Genomic DNA, 16261 nt, shown 5'->3' on the forward strand with positions numbered 1-16261 from the left:
CAACCAAAGTTCGAAATACTTCTTTTCGAATATCTCAAAGAAAAAACACAAGATAAAACTGTGAATTTCCATCATCTTCTGATATCAAGTTAAAAGGATGAAACACAATATTTTGCACAGTAAACTGTAAAAGGTAGACGTATAGAAAACGACAATATCATGGACTTTGACCAAGAACACTTGAGTCATTCGAAGAGAAGAAATTTTGAAATGAATTGAGATCACTGAGGTGAGATGAGGTGACATAAAACATACAAACAAGAGAACCTTTATTCCTTGAAGTGCCAATGTCAGAAAATAGGAATTTACATTTTTGGAATCTATGGTTAAAATAAATTATTAAGTTGTAAAACAAAATTTAAATTGTAGTTATAGTTTTTGCGCTGTAATCGTCTAAACATTGATTTCTGTGAAATAAAAAATCAGAAAACCGCGCAAGTGAGACTGGTGCGAATTATAAAATTGACGTCACAATAGAAACTCGTCCTACTTTTATGTAAGTCAATTCTATTGTGTGAGCTACTTTATCAAAGCAAACATCCCGCAAAAAGCCTGCAAAAATGAAAAATTCCAAACCGTTGTGTTCTTACGTGTTGTAACAGAAAACATGAAGCAGAAACACTATCTCTGCCTCCCTCGACACACTTTAAAGAATAAAATCAAAAGTTTGGAAAATTTTGTTTGTACGAAAAATACAGGAGCAAGAAATTATGACGTGTTATTTGAAGGAAGTCTGGTATTTGGTTGTGAGGCAGGGAAAATATTTACTGACGCCCCCCCCCCCAAACTGATAGCTCTTATCAAAGTTACAGTAGAGAGAGTCGTTAAACATTAACGTTGAATGTATAAAAAAGGCCATGCTTTCTTTCCTTTCATAATTTCCAACACCACAGCATATTTCTTACAAATATTTTCTTAGTTCTGAGGTGTATTGTGCCTCTCCATCCCTTATATCATATATGATAACATTGAATATTGGTGTCGTCATTGGTGATGTCAGTCGTGCTGTCAGTGGTGTGTACTCAACTGCTCATGCGCAGTTAGAAATAGTTTGAGCTTCAACGATGTTCGTTTGGTTTTAATTGTGAGATTTCTCCGTTCTCGTGCAAGTTCTTCTGAAGTTTTTTTGCGAAAGAAGAAATGATCGTCCATAGCTGAAAGAGTACTTTTGGTATTTATACGTTAAACTAGGGAGGAATCTTAACGAGCATATAAAGACTTCTGGTGAAAGCTGAAGAGTTGTCGAATCAGTTTCTTCTTCACTTCCTCGTGTATCAAATATCAAGTGCTCGTTGTCTTTGTAGGTTTGTGATGGTTCTTCCATAGTACCATTTTTTACTATTGAACATTTTTCTTCTAATTCTTTGTCAATAATACATCGTTTCAGCTGTATTACGCTCTTAATATCCAGGTTTTATAGTTTCTATAAGATAGTGCTCCTTTATCATCTTTGTTGAAGTTTCTATCGCCAGCATAGTTTGATATAAGTTAATGATCTTTTTCAATGTTTGGTTTGCTACAGTGTTTTGTATCTGCAAAGATTTTTATCATTTACAGCAAAGTTCAATTTAATTTTTATGCATCATGGTCCAATATCTTAGATGAGTGTCAGTTCACACCTAAATGTAGGCTCCTTTAAAATTTCACACTTAGATTTGTTTTAGATTTCTCAATATTTCCATATTTGTTGTTTTTATTATTATTATTACACTTTTTCTAGTTTTTACCACTGTTTTGTTTAATATAAAGATTATATGCAAATATTTTTGAGCTGATGATAATGTGTTAGTTTAACATAATTGTGCTTTGCATAACACATAGATAGCTTTTTTTGTTTTGCCTTCTTATACTATATTTAAAGAATTATTCACCATAAGAAGCATTTCACCTGCTGGCTGTATTTTAAAAATCTCCTTTCTGCTTTGCATTCTTTGTTTTTTAAATCATCATAAAGCTGCCCGTGGTTAAAAGCAAAGCATCAAGTAATATTTTGCAACAAATTTTTTTCAAAAATCTGTTCATTTATAGCTACCAGTATCCATAAGTTTATACAATCCTCAATGCTTCTTCTGGATGAATAAAATATTATAAGTATAGCCATTGTCAGACTTATTAAACCTTTTTTTGACTGATTTTGTGTGAAAGTAACTTGTTTTATGTGACAACATAAGACAATGCTCTACAATGCTGTACATGTGTGGTCTATTACCATGTCAGAATACTTTATTTTTAAGGGCAATCCTCTCGTTACAGTTGTTACCAACATTAACACTGTAATTTTTTTCTTATTACTTGCTTTCAACATAGGAGGCAATAGTTTTCATTTCATGAAGTACTGGATATTTTATTTGCTTGTCAGTTAACATTATGAAAAACATCTGTTATAGTCATTCACATTCCATCACAGAAATACAAAAAGCTTTAAGATAACATAGTAAAATGAAACATACATGAAACTCTACACCCACTAATCCTAATTTATACTGAGATAGACATATTAACATATAACGACATGTTATACAAGTAGTTTTGAACTTTCATCACACAGGCTTTATTTTAAGAGAATTGCCCAAAAGAGAAAGTAATGTCATACGTAATTAGAGGACATTTGCTTTAAGTTAAATGTATTTTATTTTTATATTGTATATTATTGTAGTGGTTATTTTAGAGCATGATTGTGTTAATGGCCTTCTTGGCTTCATAAAATTCAGCAAATTTGGCTTGGCATAAATTAATACTTCAAGAATCCTCAAACTAGGAATTAGTTATTGTTTAAAGCAAGCATCAATGAAGAAATCATTTATGTTGAAGAACAATTTAACAGTTCGTTTCAACTGAACTGGAACATTTAATTATGTTAACTGTATTGAGTTAACTGGACTGAATGAGTTATTTGGACGTATGGTTCAAGTGAGATCCTGTCATTTACAACCAACATTTGTTCTTTGTGGAACGATTAGTCTGTTGCTTGCTTATTGACATTGACGTTCATTTGACAAAGCTGTTCCTAGAGAAGGAAAAATTGTTATGCTGTATTGCTTAATCTGTGAATTTGTTGACAGATTTGAGGTTTTGACAGAATTGCAAGGTATAGAATCACCTTTTAATGATTATTTCTTTCTAACCAGCTAATTTCAAAGTTTTTTTTTAATTGTGAGTACTTTTTGTCAAGGTCTTGAACCCACCATCGTTTATGTAACCTTAAAATAAACATTTTTTACTTTTTTGCAACACATCCAAACTTTTTTTGACTGTATTTCATTATCTTCTCAGTGTGATAAACCAATGGATGTTTGTTCTCACTTCTCTAACACATTGTGTGCTGTTTCTTTATCTTATCCCGTCAAGAAGGATTCATGATGACGTCAAAGAATGACGGCTGGTTTTACTACAACGCGTCATGCACTAAAGTAAGTGCTCGTATTATGTTATTTGTATCATATTTTATTCATTAATCTCTTTGTGTTACATCTCAGTCTGAATGACTCGATCGAACGAAAAAGTTTTGGACAAGTTTTTTGTCGAATACCCAAAATTCTCCAATTTTTCCAAATGAAGAGTTTTCATGATGAGAATGTCGTTGTTTAGCAAAAACGTTTGTACTTCTTTTTGTCTCGTGTTGTCTGTCTGTTTAACGAATGACTTTGTTTGTTACTACCTAACTCGGATAGAAAATCCCACAATTGTCGATAATTACATGCATTTATGTGTCATATGCATGGGGTGATGAAACCTTGTCTCCTAATAAACAGACTGATGGCCCTTATCGTCATGAATCTTTGGCCGTTGGAAATCCCATTTCTGATGTGTGGAAATTTGAGTCTTGCACAACAAGACGTTGTCGTATAATATAAAACAAATTCCGAAGAAACAAGACATCTTGAGATTGCAAAATATGAATCAAAACAAGACGAGAAGTAAACTGTAAATTTTCGAATGATTCATATTTTGCAATCTCAAGATGTCTTGTTTCTTCGGAATTTGTTTTATATTATACTTCTTTAAATTGTCGGCTGGTCATGGTTTTTGGTCTAAGACGTTGTCGTTTCCGCCATTCGTATATCGGAGTATATTTAATTTATAAATTTCTCGGTTTAAGTTTATTTTTGAAATTGTTGCCAAACCCCAGACTTTGAGAAATGTATCGTAAATTTGTGATCCAATTTAATCCGTAATCCGACACCATGATTTGTTAACTCTGAGCGATATGTATGGGTGATATTTGCTGTCTTATTAGTGTGATATATGGTGAGAAATCTCATTCAAAATTAATTTAGTCCAGGACATTGCTTTAGCATTCATTTATTTAAGAAAATTTGTCCATAAAAGTCGTGAATCACGTTAGCTCAATTAACGTTTACATTATTCATTTCTGGTGTTGCCAAAGATATCTCAATGTTTTTACGAGAACCAACCGACCGGATGCTTGAACATCAGTTGTCCTTTCGTTCATACCAAACCACGGCCGTTGCTTACCAATCCCCCGGGCATACCTCAGATATTTCAACCAAGAATTCCTGTAATTCATAATTTATTCGGGTAATTATACAAGTCTAACTTCTGACTTTGTTGTGAAAATGTATACTAATTACAGTTGTCGCAGAAGTGTCAGCTGTCTTTTTGTTTCGTTTAGAAATAACTTGGGTAATAATCCTAGAGCTGGACTCCCTCGATTACAAAATCCTCGGTACAATCGATTTCCTGGTCAAGTTGATCTACGATCGGGACAGATGACTAATTCATCCTTTCATATACTTCAATCAAATCAATTTCGTCCCGACAATATGGATCCTGCTACGCAAAGCAACTTTTCTCTTTCCCAACACAATTTTTACAAAGTAAGAAAGGTGGTCTTCATCGTTAATAGCCATATATAAACTGTTTAGGTGACGATCTGTTGTATATCATCTTGCGGTTCACCACAATTTTCACTACTGTGAAACTGTCCTAAGAATACTAACCACCTTGACGGTTATTACAAGATCATTTGTTTAATTGTAGGTGCAAAATGAGGCAGGAAAGACTGAAATGAATGCAGATAATGCTGAAAGATTAAACTTAGGGGATGGTAAATTGTCTATCTTTTTTGTAATTGTCAGTGTATTGAGATGATTTTGTAATTATTTGATCTTTTAATCTTTCTAGGTTTGCTTCCTGCACCTTTATATCCATTACCTTTGCGTAAGATCATTTTACTTTTACACGTGTTTAACTTAATCAAAATCTTCATCTTCGTATGGTTCCTTTGTAATTTTTGAAATGTAAGATTGAGCCGTTTTTTTATTTGTGTAGCTGGACTGCCTCCATTAAAGATAGATTCTAATTCCCGTGATCAGGCGTTAAAAAAGAAAATGTTACGTGTGTCAGGTGAAACTACATTTATTTGCGTTTTTTACGTGATATTTGACGATTAGAAGTTTAGTCGATTCCTTTCCTTTTTCCGTTTTGTGAATTTGATCAAACATATTCCAATCTAGATGCATGAATTTCGACGTTTTAGTTGTTTTCATATCTGGGTGGGCATGGAATCAGAACTTTCGTTGCTTAAGTGTTGTAGGAATTTGCATCACTTGAAAGTTTATGCTAGTAGTACAATGGGTGTTAATGGGAACTTGTGTCATTTGTAGCTGTTTCTTTGGTGGTAGTACAATTGGGTGTTAATGGGGAACTTGCGTCATTTGTAACTATTTCTTAGGTGGTAGTACAATTTGGTGTTAGTGGGGAACTTGCGTCATTTGTAGCTATTTCTTTGGTGGTAGTACAATTGGGTGTTAATGGGAACTTGCGTCATTTGTATCTGTTTCTTTGGTGGTAGTACAAATGGGTGTTAATGGGGAACTTGCGTCATTTGTAGCTGTTTCTTTGGTGGTAGTACAATTGGGTGTTAATGGGGAACTTGCGTCATTTGTAGCTGTTTCTTTGGTGGTAGTACAAATGGGTGTTAATGGGGAACTTGCGTCATTTGTAGCTATTTCTTTGGTGGTAGTACAATTGGGTGTTAATGGGGAACTTGCGTCATTTGTAGCTGTTTCTTTGGTGGTAGTACAATTGGGTGTTGATGGGGAACTTGCGTCATTTGTAGCTAGTCTTTGCTGGTAGTAAATTTGGGTATTTACGGGGAACTTGCGTCATATTTGTATGTCTTTGCTGGTAGTACATTCGGGTATTTACAGGGAACTTGCTTCTTATTTGTATGTCTTTGCTGGTAGTACATTCGGGTATTTACAGGGAACTTGCGTCATATTTGTATGTTTTTGCTGGTAGTACATTCGGGTACTTACAGGGAACTTTCGTCTTATTTGTAAGTCTTTGCTGGTAGTACATTTGTGTGTTAATGCGGCACTTTCATCCTTTAAATGTGTTTGCTGATAATACATATCTTGAGAACACGATTTTGTTTTGTAGCAAAGAATTCTTATAAACGTACTGTGAAAAAGTATGAAGGGATAAGAAATATAAAATATAACAGACATTCAAAACGCCGTGAGATAAGGAAGCAATCTTCACATGAAGGTATCATTTAAAAAGTAAATTATTTCTATTCTTGTCATGAGCAGACCTAAAAATTTATTATATTTTCATTTTATCATAAGTGATCTAAGTATCGATTTCCTTTAAAGATTCAAACGTTAAAAAGAGAAGGAAAGGGAAAAAAAGTAAAAATGAGAAAGGTATTTACATTTTATGTAAATATTGCCATTTCATTGTCTGTGCAGGTTTTACAAATTGAGTCCTATTAATAACTTTTCTTTTTTACAAGATTCTTCCTTATGTTGTGTTATGAAAATCTTTGATCTCTTGCTACAAGATTCTTCCTTATGTTGTGTTATGAAAATCTTTGATCTCTTGCTACAAGATTCTTCCTTATGTTGTGTTATGAAAATCTTTGATCTCTTGCTACAAGATTCTTCCTTATGTTGTGTTATGAAAATCTTTGATCTCTTGCTACAAGATTCTTCCTTATGTTGTGTTATGAAAATCTTTGATCTCTTGCTACAAGATTCTTCCTTATGTTGTGTTATGAAAATCTTTGATCTCTTGCTACAAGATTCTTCCTTATGTTGTGTTATGAAAATCTTTGATCTCTTGCTACAAGATTCTTCCTTATGTTGTGTTATGAAAATCTTTGATCTCTTGCTACAAGATTCTTCCTTATGTTGTGTTATGAAAATCTTTGATCTCTTGCTACAAGATTCTTCCTTATGTTGTGTTATGAAAATCTTTGATCTCTTGCTACAAGATTCTTCCTTATGTTGTGTTATGAAAATCTTTGATCTCTTGCATGTTGATATTTCGTGCGTGGAGTTTTTGAAACGTTCGTGTGATAACTTACTTTACAAAAATTTGGCCTGCTTTAATGACAAAGTCGCCAGCAAGACTGCAGTATTTTGTCAATCATTACATGCTTTCTTTTGCCTTTACAGTTTCATATCCTCTGTCACGGTCAAAAATTATGTTTGTCAATTATCATATATAGGGTATTCAAATCAAAAACATGAAGAAAAACACGAAGGCTTATCGAAATCGCATCAAGGTGAGTAAAATATTACATAAAGTACTTTCGTGCATGACTACATAAACGTAAATGCATAAATGCTGACCATTTATTTTTGGTAACTTCACTCGACATCTGTGTTCAATTTTTATGTGACGTTCATTTTTACTCTGTATTTTGACCCATGTTTCGAAGAAAATAAGTGGTGGTGTTTTATGCATTGTATTCCAGGTGTTTTTTTTTCACCTATTAATTTGCGAGATACCTCTATTATCGAACTTATTTGTATTTTACATTATTTTTACCAAGATTCGGTTAATATTAAATGGGAAAATGAAAAATCTGGAGAGGAAATCAATCAAAATAGCGATAGTATTGATGACAGTTTTGTTGAAGTAAATCTTGCATTTAAAGTGAAGTCGTTGGAGGAAATTTTACGCGAGAAAGCGTTGAAAAAACTACGCGAACACCAAAAAAATAATTCTGATGCAGGAAATAATGAAGAGCGTTCAAATATATCAACGACCTGCGCGCAGAAAGAGGATCCAAACTCGGAGGACACAAAGAAATCTTGTGTGGAAATTTCCAATAACCTTAATGAAAATGTCACTTTCGAGAGGAACAATGATCTTGACAGTGGTGTGAAGCCGGTAAATATATTGAAAACGCAGTCGTCGGATTCGCGGATTAGCCATTTTCCACCTCTTAAACCTCTTGTCACTCGTAAAATAATTGTTGGAAAGAGCTCTCAAAATAATGAGCAAACACCTGACGCAATGTTAGTTAGTGGAAGCGAGAACTTAAACGTTCGACCGTTACCGCCTTTACGAAGGCTTTCGAAAGTTTCTAAAGATGTTAATTCACGTGACATGGCTATGAAAAGAAGTTTGGAATCACGTGCGGACGATGTTGAAATTGTTCCTATTATGAAAACTCAAAAAATCGATAAGATAGTTTTAAATGACGACATTGACCAATCTCCTGAGAAATTTAATCTTAATGAAGTTGATATATCTTCTACTAATTCAACAAGCAATGAATTCAGAAGTTTAAACAAAGAAATGACGTTACCACTGTTGGCTAAGAAACGGTCACGAAAAGTGGTGGTTTTAAATCCTAGAACAAAAGACGCTATGGATATGTTAACAACTGGAGTATACACAGAAAGAGATGATAGTATTTCCTTATCAAAGAACGATCCATTCAGTTTATGCAAAGATATTTATGATAGCGATGACAAAAGTCACTCTGAACGTAGAAGTTTGCTAAAAAGCATGACTGATGCACAAATGAACGACATTCAAGGTAGGAATCGTGTCATAAAGAAACCGGATGTGTCAATAGTTAAACCGTTTGGTACAATACCAATGAAGTTAGGACAAGATAACAATGAAACAATTATTCCTTTGGAGAAGGATAAGCAAAAGTCTGACATTGACGACAGTATTTTGAATGATCAAGAAAATGGTCAGGTTTCATTGTTTCAATCGACAACCGGTACAAAAGCGTTAGGAAAACATGTTATGGAAGACGATAAGTTAAAATCAACATGTCAAACCGAAGAACGAGCAAAAATGGTTGTACACAACGTAGAGCCAAAAATTGCAAAGAATGAGCCTAAACGAATGATAAAGTTGAACCGCGGACCACTAAAAGAACACGAGAAGGGTAATCATATAGTGTTTTTTATGTCTTTAGAGATGAAGAGTTGTCCTTCATGTTGTTTTAGATAACTATCGTCTTTATTTAGGAAAGTCATATACTTCATTGAACGCAAGTGGTCGAGCGATAAAAGTTATCAAAATAAAAAAGCAATCAGAGAAAGGTTAGTAGTGGGTGGAAAGGTAGAAAGAACAATGTAAAACTTTACTCTTCATACTATTTGCGATCTTTAAACCAGTTTCATGTTGGTTTCAAAAACAGTGGTAAAGCTTACGCCAGGTCGGGTTAGTACAAAAAGGATGTTTTGTAGTGGAACTTCATTGACCACTGTCAACTGGCCCATATTACATATATTGAAAATTGCAAGTATATACAAAATAAGAATCAAAGGGCTTTTACGCTAGCAGCCAACACTCCAGTCAGTCGGTCCATACGGATCTGCCTCACCAGATATGCCCATCTTTGTCCACTTAGCCACTGCTAATAAGTGAGACAGTTTTTTTCAAGATGCAACTCATCCTTGAAGTTGTAAATTTCAATTAGATAATACCCCATTACAATATGTCTTCTTTCTCTGTAAATTATCACAAACAGCGGCGATTATCCTTTGCAGTAAACGTAAAGCGCGTGGAGATCTTGGAAGCGCAAAATCATACTATCAATGCAAACGAAGTTGTGAAAGATGAAACTGGCAATACGTCCAAGGCAAAAAATTTTATTGGATGTGTTACGTCAAAGGATAGTAAACATGAACTTAAACAGGGCAATAAATCATCTGTTGAATTTGATACCTCGAAGTCATTGTGTGCTAAAGCGTATGATGTGGGCTGGGAACTAGAGAAAAAAGTTGGAGATGTGAATGAACGAAGAATTGATATGAACGATACTGTTTTATCGACGGTCTCGTGCAATGCTTTAGAGGATAAGGTAACAGCTGATTTTATTTGTGTATCGTAAAGGAATGTGAAATTCTAAGATGTGCTATGCGCTTCAAATTGTTTGTTTAGGAATCCAATTCTCGAGTTCCATCGATACCAGAAATACTCTGGAAAAGACAGGGTATAAGCATATTTCAAATGAAAATGTTATGTTCAGTTTTTATAAGTAATTTAATTCTGAATGTTAAACTATGACATTATTACAGAAACCAGAAATTCAAAGCCACAAAATAACTCTGATGGCGATTTCTTGGACTTGTAAGTGTTACCGAGTTTCGTTAAGTTTAACTTTCACAATGGTCTGTATAATCATTTTCTTTCCTTGTCTGTAGTGATGATATCGAAGATGAAGGAGAGAATTATCTCGAAGAAGTTTTGGCCGAACTGCCTCCTGATGACGCAGTTGTGGATGACGTAGATGATGAATATGATAATAATCTTTTACTTGAAATGGAAGAAATACTCAATTCATAACGTGGGGTTAAAGAACGTTATCAGTGTCTGTTGCTGTTTCGTATCTCGTGTTAAGCATTCCAAGAACACCGGATTTATGCGTTTGTTTTACACTGTTGTCGTGAAAGCGAGGTGAATCGAGATGTGATGGTATTTTACTGAAAATAAGAACAACTTATCTTTGCTTGATATAAGTAAAATACCATAAGGTCAACATCATATACGTGAAGAGCAGTGCTAAAAAACTTCTCAGACAACTTATCTTTGCTTGATATAAGTAAAATACCATAAGGTCAACATCATATACGTGAAGAGCAGTGCTAAAAAACTTCTCAGACAACTTATCTTTGCTTTATATAAGTAAAATACCATAAGGTCAACATCATATACGTGAAGAGCAGTGCTAAAAAACTTCTCAGACAACTTATCTTTGCTTTATATAAGTAAAATACCATATGGTCAACATCATATACGTGAAGAGCAGTGCTAAAAAACTTCTCAGACAACTTATCTTTGCTTGATATAAGTAAAATACCATAAGGTCACCATCATATACGTGAAGAGCAGTGCTAAAAAACTTCTCAGACAACTTATCTTTGCTTTATATAAGTAAAATACCATAAGGTCACCATCATATACGTGAAGAGCAGTGCTAAAAAACTTCTCAGACAACTTATCTTTGCTTTATATAAGTAAAATACCATAAGGTCAACATCATATACGTGAAGAGCAGGGCTAAAAAACGTCTAAGAGATTATTGTCGAACAAACCCAACTACACCTTAAATTCATGTTCAAATTGTGCGGTGAGTTTTTACCATCAAAACATAGGTGTACTCTACGTTACATTTATTCGTCATTTTTGTGCTCAATTATGTGGTCGCCGGCACAAAATGCTTGAATATACTTGAAATTTTCCTTTTTGTTATTGAGACAATTAATATTTTGGAAAAAAACACTTATGTAAAAGTATATAGTATGATGATTTCTCTGTATAACAATGCGTCGAAACTTCTCTCAGTTTGTTGTTATCTGCCTATCAAAAATGTTGATAAATATGTCATGAAAAAAATTTTATTTCCTCTCACTATACGTACATATGGTTGTTCTAGTAATTTAGTTACATGTATGTCAAAGACTTTGTTTTATTAACGTTTGAATAATAAGTTGAAAAAGTGAAGTAGCTCTTAAAATGAATAATGAAATGCGAATCTCCCCTTTATTCAAGGCAAATGTTGGCTGATCCAAAATTAAAACAGAAGACACTTTTTGATTGTCAATGTTTAATACTTCATTTTTCGTAGCACGTATTTATTATTGCTGGCTATGTATTTTGTCGTCTACTTTGTTTTTTTTTTGTAATATTTATTCATCTATCGTCTTCATGGTTTACGTGAATGCTCGGCATAACTTCAGTGACTGGATTAAATAAAAATTCCTATTCAAATCATTTGATATTCCATCATTCCATCATTTGTAAAGTTATCAAAAACGACAAAATAAACGATCGGATTCCGAAGTTTTATTAAACGTTTAAATGATGTATGGAAACGCTCATACATCTCAACGATCTTATGTTAGATAATTTGCTCTCAATATAATTCTTGTACAAACAATCAGTATAATTCTTGTAAATATATTTGTGCATATAAATATACTCTCTTGCTTAAAATATCAACTTCGTACATTGAATATGATAGTTGGTACACTTTAAATACATTGTAGTAAATGGTTCGTTGATATTGTGAATCATTCGTAGATTGTAATTGATGTTCGCGTCAAATTTGATGAGAATAGTTAAAAATTAAATGTTCCATTCGAAAGTGGAACCCAATGTACAGCATGCTCTCTCGTTCGTTGTGTACGGTTTGTCAGTTGTGGTGTAGTATTTTTCGCTTATGATTGCATTCTTGATTCATTAATGTTCTGTTCCAGACTTCCAGTTATCGATAATTTTCAAGACTTTAAAGCGGATCTGTTTATCCTCTTTTATCGCCTTTCCAACGTTTTATTGGATCGATGTTAGTATCTTCAAAACATATCCCGCTGAAACAACGAAGTCGAACATAACGACATGCGCAGTTAGCGTCACTTCTACATGGCATATATCTCATACACGAACGTTTGTATCTCTATAAATTTACGAGAGAAAATCAATGTTTACTTGATATTTTTAAACATTCTGTTACGTTGCCACCATCTGTCGAAAATATTTTATCATATAACTCGAAGGCTTACATAACCTATGGCACTGACGATTCTTTGACATCACATTTATTCAGTAGACAGTCAGTCATGCAATGAATACACCTTCAACCTAATTCATAGGACAAAAATACTGAAGCCTATAAGCTTATATTTCAAGGCAGGCAGCTAAACCTAGGTAAACATTTGTTTCTTTTCTTGCAGATATTCATTTTTATGCTTACCTTGTCTTTATTTTCTTCTAAATTTCGAGTTGGTAGTGTAGAAACGTTAAATATGGCCGTAGATGCAACCAAAAGTACCATGATGAATTTCAACAACTTGTTCGTCATTCTGCAGTTTTTTTTATCAAAAAGTATTCATTTAAATATTTGTAATAACAAGTAGCTAAAGTTTAGCTTGTTTTTCTGAAAAGAGGTAGTGTCCTGATCAGATGATACATTTTTCTTTTCAATAAATTCAAAATGTTAACCGCCTGCATGGTAATAAATTCTTTCAATCTTATTTGCATTAAAAATTTTTATTTTTTTATAGCTATATTGCCTGAACTACTTTCCAATCAAATTCCGTACAATAGAAACTATAACACTTGAAGTAGTTGTGTTTCAATTCGGTTGATGCTTAACAAGCTAATTTTATTTAGCAGTTTTGACGCACCTGTAATGAAAATATATCCAATTATAGAAAAACAAACTGAATGAAAAATTTTTTTGACCTCACAGCATCGTGTGAGGCATGTTGACATATCTTGTATGTCGGAGTTCCTACCTCAAAATGTCAATAAAATTGTTTGTTTTACGGAATAATACTTTTCGTATAAACAAGTAGATATAAAAAGCGTATTCCGCAGTCACTTTTTGCAACTGTTACCTAGTTACGTCAAGTTCTTTGATTGATCAAATCTCAGTGAACAGCGAATATTGTACCGAGTTTGGAAAAAGCTAGACTGAAGTTAAAGCAAGGCTAAAAGATAAAGCCTCTGCATGTTCTGATGGAGCTGTCAAAACTCAAACATGAGCAATTAGCAATCTAACATGAAAAAATCGGATTGCACAATTGGAGTACTTACTTTATCAAAATATTTATCATATGTTAGGTCCATATCAGCTGGTCAATAAACTTTTTTATGAGCATTGTGGAATATTTTATACAGAAGCATGTCTTAGTGCGATGTGTTACATCATTATTTTGTTTAAAGTAATATTGCTACAAACATTTTATATTCAGAACAAAAACTACAAAAAGAGTCAATGCAAACCATTCATAAAAACGTGAAAACTGTTGCACATCTTGTGTGAACTATGCCTTAGGTCAACTGGTTTTATTAATCAATTACTCTATAACTATAAACAATCATTGAAACAGTTTTTTGTCTTGCGCCATGCAGTAATAGAAAAGTCTTAGTTACTTCTACATTTCAATTCAGCAATGTGTTATATCTAGCGGCTATCTTAAATAATGATGTATCGGTCATTTAATGTAAGGATTTCTCATTTCATTCTTTACAACCTATATTTTTATTGCCAGGAGCAGGTTAAATGGTCTTTAAAGCTAAGACCTTATATTATTTTGGTTAAATTTTAAATGAAATTTTGCATACACTATAGATGTATGATTGAGCTGATAGAAATTATTAAAAACTAAAGCTTACCTTAGTATCTCTGCCCACTTCTTGCATGTATGAGGGGTTTTGAGAGCGCTATACTTTTACGAAATGACTGATGAGAGCTGACGTTTTAAATCATTTCATATTTATCCCTAGGCCACTTACAAGTGCCATATTCCGAATATAAACTTTGAGAATCCGAAAACTTTAATCCTAATAACAAAAGTATACATACCACTTCGGCGAGGAAGTTGTCAAAAAATATTTAATTTTTGAGCATGATGTCTCCATTATATCCTTTTGAAACTTTTCTAGTTTCCTTTTGTCATAAACGTTTTGTTTTATGGCCACCAAGAAAGTTGATCTTTCCTGATATGATGAAACTAATGGAAAATAATAGAAAACATGATTGAGCATTGCGATAACTTTGAAAAAGCAATTTCCAAATACTCTAAGATTGACGAGCTCTATAGAAAATTTTTGGAAATAATCAACAAAACGCTTTATTTGTAGGGTGAGCTAGTACTTTTTCAGTAAATGAGTGATAAAATCACATGATTTGCTTGGAATTTCTTTGATCACGGGAGGTAAGCCGACACCTACAGTTGACTTTGTCACATAAGTGAATTAAATGGAGCACTACCGGTTTTGCGGTCGTAGTAAGGAAGCCTGTGATGGTTTAGTAAGCTCATTATAGTTAATGCTGAAGGATAATTTTAGCTAACGAATGTCCGCCTTCACAGCTATGGATAAACTGCTACGAACTGTCTGTAAAAAGATACAATGTCAGTTGTACGTGTTCCATTAAGCAGAAAATCATATTGAGAAAAGAGTCAAAGACTCGGCTGACAGCTCTTACGTGTGGTCGGTTGGTAAACCATCCTTACGAAAACAACTTTTTTTATCTTAAATTGTTCGGCGTTAACAACTGAGTTAAAAAAAGGTTAACTAACTGATTTTTTGATGATCAAGTGGTTTCGTAAATGGAATAGAACAAAAAAACATGACAAACAAACTGGACTGAGAAGTTTCACATGTTTGGAAAACTTTCTCTTGCGCTCAACAGATGTAACAAAAATCACATAGCTATGACAGCGTATGATGTATCAGGAATTTAAAATTCTCGTTTCAAGTCTAAAACGTTCTAAACATAATTGGCAATGCATGATTAACCATTTAGAAAACAGAGTTTATAATAAGTGGTTGTTGATTGTGGTAGTTACTTACTAATTATACTTACAATTATATTATTTTTTCTCAGTTCAGAGACATGATTGGATGATTTACAAGTTTTGCTTACCATTGTTGACGTATGGCTCTATAATATGCCAGGGCTTGCATTGATTTCACAGTTTTTAGAGAATATAGATAAATGGCTTCGATGGAGCGTTTTTTTTATCAAATGTATGAATTTTGTCACGTCATAAGGAAAATCAAGTGATTATCAATTTTAAAATATTTTAGGTTTTGGATTGTGTCCGTAAAGAAATACTCACTCAAATCATTGCAAAAACTTTTAGATTGGTCAAGATCACATATAAAAAGACATTACCTTATGCGAGTCGTTTGCAATTTGCGTGCATATAGCCATTTGTGTGAGAATTCACTTTGAGACACGTTGATTGAATTTCCTCAATTTCTATAATTCTATCTTGTTTCGCCTAAGAAGCGGCTTCCTTGTAGCTGGAGTGTGTTTTTTTCAGAATTTTTCGTCAGATAATAATTTATCAGATGAAATTTATAGAATGTTTTTGTATGATGGTTTCCTTTCTTATAGTTGTCATATGTGTGTAGCTCAATTGATTACTGTCGGTGCAGGTTAACAGCGCAGTGTGTAAAGCTTGTTTTCATGTGTCTGTATGCAGAACTGAAGAAAAGATATGATTTGTACAGTATTATTTTC

At 33.4% G+C, this 16261-nt stretch overlaps 1 protein-coding gene across 7 annotated transcripts; it reads left to right on the forward strand.

Moving 5' to 3' along the window:
- The first annotated feature begins 1061 nt into the window (after positions 1-1061).
- LOC124446076 lies at positions 1062-11727 on the forward strand. Of its 7 annotated transcripts, none has more exons than XM_046996867.1 (17): positions 1062-1304; positions 2669-3088; positions 3349-3410; positions 4388-4539; positions 4634-4838; positions 5002-5068; positions 5146-5181; positions 5293-5367; positions 6406-6513; positions 6621-6671; positions 7478-7534; positions 7805-9163; positions 9246-9320; positions 9771-10084; positions 10165-10216; positions 10302-10353; positions 10428-11727. In XM_046996867.1, the coding sequence occupies exons 2-17, from the start codon at positions 3028-3030 to the stop codon at positions 10567-10569; spliced, it is 2868 nt and encodes a 955-aa protein (XP_046852823.1). In that variant the 5' UTR covers positions 1062-1304; positions 2669-3027; the 3' UTR covers positions 10570-11727. The 7 variants fall into 7 exon arrangements, with proteins under 7 accessions (XP_046852823.1, XP_046852826.1, XP_046852825.1 ...); XM_046996870.1 differs by having other exon boundaries at positions 3063-3088; XM_046996869.1 differs by lacking the exon at positions 1062-1304 and having other exon boundaries at positions 2657-3088; positions 3274-3410.
- The last annotated feature ends 4534 nt before the right edge of the window (positions 11728-16261 follow it).

This window comes from Xenia sp. Carnegie-2017, unplaced genomic scaffold (assembly GCF_021976095.1).
Source record: "Xenia sp. Carnegie-2017 unplaced genomic scaffold, XeniaSp_v1 HiC_scaffold_22, whole genome shotgun sequence".
Classification (NCBI taxonomy): Eukaryota; Metazoa; Cnidaria; class Anthozoa; order Malacalcyonacea; family Xeniidae; genus Xenia; species Xenia sp. Carnegie-2017.

Bases quoted from the DNA above. Each gene is read 5' to 3' on its own strand.
- LOC124446076 (XM_046996867.1), top strand. From the start codon at position 3,028: ATGCTGTATTGCTTAATCTGTGAATTTGTTGACAGATTTGAGGTTTTG. The intron at 9,164-9,245 runs GTAATCATATAG...GTCTTTATTTAG, and splicing joins ACTAAAAGAACACGAGAAGG to GAAAGTCATATACTTCATTG. The intron at 10,085-10,164 runs GTAACAGCTGAT...TTGTTTGTTTAG, and splicing joins GCAATGCTTTAGAGGATAAG to GAATCCAATTCTCGAGTTCC.